This window comes from Cavia porcellus, unplaced genomic scaffold (genome assembly GCF_034190915.1).
Source record: "Cavia porcellus strain 051 isolate PalLab524CR breed Dunkin Hartley unplaced genomic scaffold, mCavPor4.1 scaffold_9, whole genome shotgun sequence".
Taxonomy (NCBI): Eukaryota; Metazoa; Chordata; class Mammalia; order Rodentia; family Caviidae; genus Cavia; species Cavia porcellus.
The window spans coordinates 18,163,432-18,170,587 of NW_026947492.1; the positions used below are offsets into that span (position 1 = coordinate 18,163,432).

At 36.5% G+C, this 7,156-nt stretch overlaps 1 protein-coding gene across 1 annotated transcript; it reads right to left on the bottom strand.

Moving 5' to 3' along the window:
- Positions 1–4,184: 4,184 nt before the first annotated feature.
- Positions 4,185–5,153, bottom strand: LOC100713945 (olfactory receptor 8B8-like). The gene is given in 1 exon segment (XM_003472619.3): positions 4,185–5,153. A coding segment is annotated over 1 exon segment (969 nt).
- Positions 5,154–7,156: the final 2,003 nt, after the last annotated feature.

Sequence of the window (7,156 nt, forward strand, 5' to 3'; positions counted from 1 at the left end):
CTGTGAGCATCAGACCCATTGTCTATAATATGAGGATGAAGATTCCCTCCACTGCTGCCCTCCTAGTTGTTACTGAGGAGCACGGAAACTGATGAATGGGGCAGTGCACCAAGCACTCCTCCTCCAGGCAAATGCGACCCTGTGTAGGTCTGTGCCTTGATGTCTTGGGTAGATTTTCTGCTTCATGCCTGAGAGAGACCTTGAACAATGCAGGTGATACCACAAGCCTCCTACAGCCTGAGGAAGACAAAATTTCTGCCTCAGAAGTAAAAATTCCCAACACTGAGATTTTAATGTGGAAAGATAACTGTTTGGCACAACATGGACTCCATAATAAACTACTTCATCTGATGCTCGACTGAACTAACCATCTGTGCTAGAATATAGAAAAATTCCTCATCAGCTCTTGCAATCAAATTTTAGGAGTCAGAAAAGACATTTTCAGATTTCTTTCAGGGAGGATGTAATTCTATGGGAGCAGTGTGAAGAGAGGTGTAAAGTGAAGGCCAGTGAAAACCGGAGCTTAAGGAAATGCAGGGACATAGAAACCCAGGCCTGCTGCTGAGGGCTTCTGTCAGCTTTAACCAGCATCCACTGTGATTATGTTCACTGCTAGCTGACCCCGAGCATCCATTACAACCTGCTTAGGGAAAGTTTACATTAAGCTAATGCAAACTGCAATGAGCAATGTTCCTTCTGGAAACTTTATTTTCAAATCTCACTCAGAAAATGAACATCTCCCTATAGTTAGAAATATTTCTCTTGAAGTATGCAGACTCTGGTGAATCCCAAGGCTTGCATTTTAAATGTCAGATGTAAAACTTTAATATCATTATACTTTCTTTTTGTTTTCACTTCATTTGAAACATAAACCTTTAAACACTGCATATAAAGGTGCTGTTTGTTATTTTTCTCTGGTTGTTATGTCAACATACCTGATGCCCAAAATTAAGGAAGCAAAGAATCGCTTCATTTACAGTAGTTAGGGGTTCCAGTCCATAATCATCTGGCACCAGTGCAGGCTGGAAGATGGCAGTGGGGCAAAAGTTCGTGGTGGCAGAAGGCAGAAAAGAGCATGAAAAGAAGAGCCAGGCTCTTTCCCTCCCTTATCTTGTATGAAGGCGAGGGCTCTAGGGCTGGTGTAGCAGTCATACCACCAATCCAGCAATAGACAATGAACCAGTCACAAACTCTAGACTCAGTTGTCTCTGAAAAGCCCACTCCCTTGACCTCATGAGGCTTTAAGGGGACATCCAGACACAAATAATAACAGCGTCTTTAGCTAAGCAAAAGCTATCAATGAAATTTTTTGTTTGCCATCCTTAAATTATAATGATTTAATGTCTTTTTGAACATTATCTGTCTCAACTAAAAGTGTTAAAGACTGTTATTTCTGAAAATGAAAACACTTTAGTTGTATTCTGAGGCTTGTCAAATGAAAAGTGATCCAGTTTAATCTATTCTTTGGATTACTTCAATTAGTGATACAACACATGACAGAATGAATGAATCTCCATGATGTCTACAAAGCATCATAAATAACAAAGAACTTCTTTACTTATTTAGAAATATTTTTCATTCAATAAGAGAACAGTTTTTTCAAAAAGAAGAAATAGATTAAAAACGTCAAAAGCCAACTAGATCAGCTCTTTTACATAAATAGAACTCTGGTGATTGACAATCAAGCAAATTGATACTGGGTGAGAGGATGCAACATGAGTGTATGAGACAGACCATAAGTCAGAGATTCAAAAAGGCTCAACACCTATGGATATAACTCAGCAGCACAAGTGCTTGCTTGCAAGTGTGAGGTCGTCAGTTCAATAATCTGGTACCCCCAAAACACAGATGTATAGATATGTATATCTATATATCTATGTATCTACATGCCTATATCTATATCTATATCTATATCTATATCATCTGTATCATCTGCATGTATTATGGCTGCACATATAGTTCAGTGGCTTAGCAGCTCAGCACTTGCCCAAAGTGAGAGGTTGTTATAATTAAGTAACAAATAGGAGAGCTCAGGATCTGAAAATAAATGGACAATAAGGCACGTATGATGAATTTCACAATAGGTAAATATGAAGTAAGAATGGCAAAATAGCACACATTACAGTTATTTTAGAAAACACTGAAATTGTTCATTGGTTAAGAATTAAGGTTTAAGTAAATTTTTACAATCAGCAATTTAACTTACTTTCTCAAGATGCAAATAATACATTGTATATTAGAAATCAAGTTATTATTTGATTTATTAACACAAAATTTCTTTCAAAATATCATTGCTTTCCTGTCATGTTATATTTCAAAGTGAAAGTCAATATGAGAATATCATGGGGAAGGAATAAAATTGACATTATTTAATTCTTCTCAGAAATTTCCACATTCTGATTCAACATCTTTTGTTTTAAAACAAAACAAAAATTATACATAACTATTAAAAAATAGTAGGATATTAACACTAATTAATGTATTGCACATTGTTATCTAAGAAGTAGGTTACAAGATTTAGGCATTAAAATGATCAAACAAACAATGAAAGCACACACCATATTAAAAATTTAAGTTAAATATACTACTGATTTAACATTTTTTAATATCACATAATTTAAGCCTCCTCCTACATAGACAAACCGGTGATCTCCATCAGTTTTGTGATTCCTCAACTTGGAGAAAAGTGTCATAGCTACTGTAGAAGCTTTAATTTTCCATCTTTTTTCTTTCCAAATTCCCACCTTTTGTTTCAGTTACATATTTAATTTCTCCCCTGGGCTTGCCATTCTTTCTCTTCCCTATTTCCCATAGAAGTGGTCATGTGTTTTTCACATCCATTCCCCCCAAACTATTAATGCACAGCCATTGTAGATTACAGAATTCACCAAAGCTTTCTCATAGAGAATTGTGTTGTAGTAATTTGCAGGAAAAGTAGAAATTCACACAGAAATTCAGCTTTTACATCCTGAATTAACATCTCTTTATACAATCTCCTATTAAAAAACTGTGTGTCTTTTGAGGGGTTGGATTAAGGATATGTTGCTGGAATCCTTTCTCATACTCACTCTTAAATTTGGAATGCCTGAAAATACGTCAAATTCTTCTTTCAAGATTCATACCACACTGAAGTCTCTGCTTGAGCAATTGTCTGATTCTCTCCTCAACAGACTTTTGCTTTCCCAGCAAATGAAAACAAAATTGTTTTCTGTAACATCAAGAATACACCTTGATATGAATTCATGTAACATTTTGAAAAAGGCACTTCCAATTGTAAAAACAGAAATATTTTTCATGTTTAATGAAATGTATTTTATGAAGTGGGGAAAGTGCATCAAAGCATCAGGAGACTTAAAATAAGCAGGATACTTGATTGTTCTGTGTCTTTCATTAAAAATCAGTGAGTTTTTGAGTAAATCATTAAACTCCCTGAACTTCAGTATATAATCAGTGCAATGCAATGTATCGGTCCCTACTAAAAGGTAATTTTTGAAGAAAGTATACATGAATGTTATGTGGAAAGAGATGAGTGCATAGGGTTTGCAGCTGCCGAATGCGCTGGTCGGATTGTTCCTCAGAACCAATATGTGTGCAGCACTGGCATGTGAAGGAGGTGATATTTCCTGCCCAGTGCAGGATTGAAAGACAAAAGCAGAGTGAGTACAACTCATTTGTTTCCAAATAATAAAAAAAGAGGAAGAAAAGAAACACATTCCCAGAATGGTACAATTTCATCCCAACATTTATTTGATAATTTGATGAAATTTTTAGTTTTCCCTAATAAAAAATGTTCATGATGACAATGAGAAAAAAAAACTAGATAAAGGTTTTCTTAATGTATTATTACATAGGAAAAATGATGATAGGGTTTAAAATATGTGTCTGATGAGAAAATTCAGTACTCATAAAAAAACGGAAAAAATACAGAGGACATTCAACTGTTATCACGATAAGAAACAATAGGAAAAGATATTTCCTCCTGCTTTGTTAAAATAGATTCCACCTTTTCATGTTTTACACTATTATATATTGCAGGTCTTTTTTATACTTTTGGTTTCTAACACAAAAAAACAATGTGATATTTATACAAATGATAGATGTGATCATCCTGTATATCTAAATTGCATGGACAAACAACATTTTTTCAAAAGACTCCATGGCGTATAATTAAGTGCAAATATGATTTAAATTACTGAACAAAACTTTCTTTTGCTCAAGGATTTCCTCAGTGCCAGTTTCACATCTTTGTTCCTCAAGCCGTAGACTAAGGGGTTCATCATGGGAACCATATTGGTGTAAAAGACAGAAGAGATTTTCACCTGACCCATAGATCCAGTGGAGTATGGCTTAGGATACATGAATGCACCTGACCCAAAGAACAGAGCAACAGCAACTATGTGGGAGCTGCAGGTGCTGAGGGCCTTGGACCTGCTCTCGGAGGAGCTGGTGTAGAAGACACTGTGGAGGGTGAAACCTTAAGAGATGAAGATGGTGACACTGATGGGCACATCAGTGAAGATGGGCACAATGATGTTGATCCCCACCACAATGAGAACTTCCAACTCATTGACGTAGGTGCTGGTACAGGAGAGCTGCATCACAAGGAGGATGTCACAGAAATAGTGGTTGATGGTGTTTGCATCACAGACGCTCAGCCTCAGCATGCATCCTGTGTGGGCCATGGCACTAGAAAATGCCATCTGGTAGGAGCCAAGCACAAGGCTGAGACACATTCTGGGGGACATGGCAGTGTTATACAGGAGTGGATTACAGATGGCCACATAGCAGTCATAGGCCATTACCATCAACACATAGCACTCAGAAATAACAAAAACAAAGCTGTAAAAATAGAGCTGGGTCATGCACCCCATATAGGAAATACCATTCTTTTTTAATGTGAAATTCATGAGCATTTTGGGTGTAAACACAGAAGCATAACAGAGATCAATGAAGGGCAAGTTGAAGAGGAAAAAGTACATAGGAGTAGGAAGGTGTGAGTTCAGCCTAATTAGAGTTCCCAACCCCAAATTTCCCAGAGCAGTGGTCACATACATTAGTAAAAACAGGAAGAATAGTGGGAGCTGAAGATCTGGCAGCTTTGTCAATCCCATCAGAATGAAATCAGTCACAAAACAGCCATTTTCCAGAGCCATTCTTTTGTAGTAGTCTGTGGACACAGGCAATTGGGGTCACATTAAAGGACAGACAACTTTGTTTCTCTTGCATTATTTTTTCCCACTAGAATAGAATACACCAGCAAAGTCTAAGTCTCATCCAAACTTGGACAGTGGAACTGATATTTATCATGACCAGATTCTCACAGAAGCATCCACTTACAGGGTTTCTAAGCTACAAAAAACTGAAGTTTATCACTCAGTGACTAAGGAAATGTCAATGATGCTGTATCCAAACAGAACTGCTAAAATCAAAGGATTACAGAAAGAAGACTTCAGGAGAACATTATTCTTCTCTTCTTTTCACACTCTCTTCCCACAGCTGTCCACAGTTTCGTCCATAAATTTGGAAGCAGAAGTCTTAGCAATCAAGTGCTGGTCTAAAAAGCAGGTTAGACTACCGTGTAGTGTACAATGACGCCTCGACTCTAAGCAGAAGTGAGGAACCAGAATCCAGGAGAGGTGAGTCACTAAGCATGTCCCAGAATTAAAGCCCTAAATCTCCTAGAGCAGGAAGAGCTCTGTCCTTGAATAATGAATGCACAGCCCAATGCTATGTGCATTCTGTGAAGTCTGCAAAATTTGTAAGCATTTTCTGCTCCTCTGAATAATTCCTCTACCAACTCTATTTGAGTCTCAGAAATGCTCACAATGAGAGGAAAAACACCCTAACTTAGATCCCTGAACCGCCATCTTAAAGGACATTAATAGTCATATAAATTACAAACTCACCATCCTTAAACCTGAAAAATTCATTTCTTTATCATTTCTTTATCATTGCTTCCTTGTTTTACAGGTCTGAAATGAAAATTTCGGACTTTTAGAAATCCATTCCTTACATACTGAGAAGAGGCAGCATAGACTGAATTTCCATATTGGCTTGGAAGTTTTTGGAAATTATAGATCATGTTTCCTGATTCTGACTGTGAGTACTTTCACAGAAAAGAGAAAATCAGTCTTCAATATTGTCATATTTAAAGTTTAAAATGATGCAAATGATTTAACGTGGAGTCAGTGATATAATCTGCATGGTAACAAACAGGAGAGGAGCTTGCCAGGTTTCTTCCCCTGAGAACAGATTCAACCTGTAAAAGGGAAACAAAGGAATTATATTATGCCCTGGACTATGAGCTGCCTTTAGCTCCTGAGGGACTCATGAAGGTATTTAAATCTTTCTTTACCCTTGGGCTTACACGATCCACAAGGCAGAGCAAAAAATATGTTTCCTTCTCCTTGTCTTCTGGTATCCAGTGGGAAATACACTGCATCGTTTCTTTCCTCTCTCATTCCAAATGAGTTTCCAACCTGCCTTGCCCCCTGGTTCTTATTTTCATCATCTAAAAATGTATCAGAATTATAACACCTCTGTTTGGTTGCTTTTTATGGAATATCTCCTTGTTAAAATGCATTTCTCCAGTGTAACCTTTTTTTGTGTGATAAGGGAGACTGAATCCCTGGTCTTCTCAGTGAGTTACAGGTCCTTTTAATTAGTTAGTTAATTGATTAATTAATTTTTTAAATTTTGAATCAGGAACTTGCTAAATCACTAAGATGCACAGGATAGGTTAAAATTTATTATCCTCCCTCCTCAGTTCTGAGAGTGTTGAGATTATGGGCATGTACAGCTGCACCACATTCTCCCTTGTTAACCTGCTGGAAATAAATCTATGTTGACCGGTCTTATGAATGAACATATATAGTTGTGTGATCTATGTAGATTCTTATCAAAAGTTGAAATTTTGCCATTTGAAAATTAATGTTTGCATTTTAATTCAGATAAGCTCTCTTCTCTGAAAAGATGTTTATCTTAGACAATAATACAATGAACTTCAAAAATTCCTCCCAGAAATACACCAAATGAAAACCTTAAATGAACATTTAAAATCAAATTATGGACCTTTATATATAATCTAATTCTTAAGCTTGCAGAAAAATATTCTACTTATTTTATAATCTTTTTGTTTTAACTATGAGAAATATTT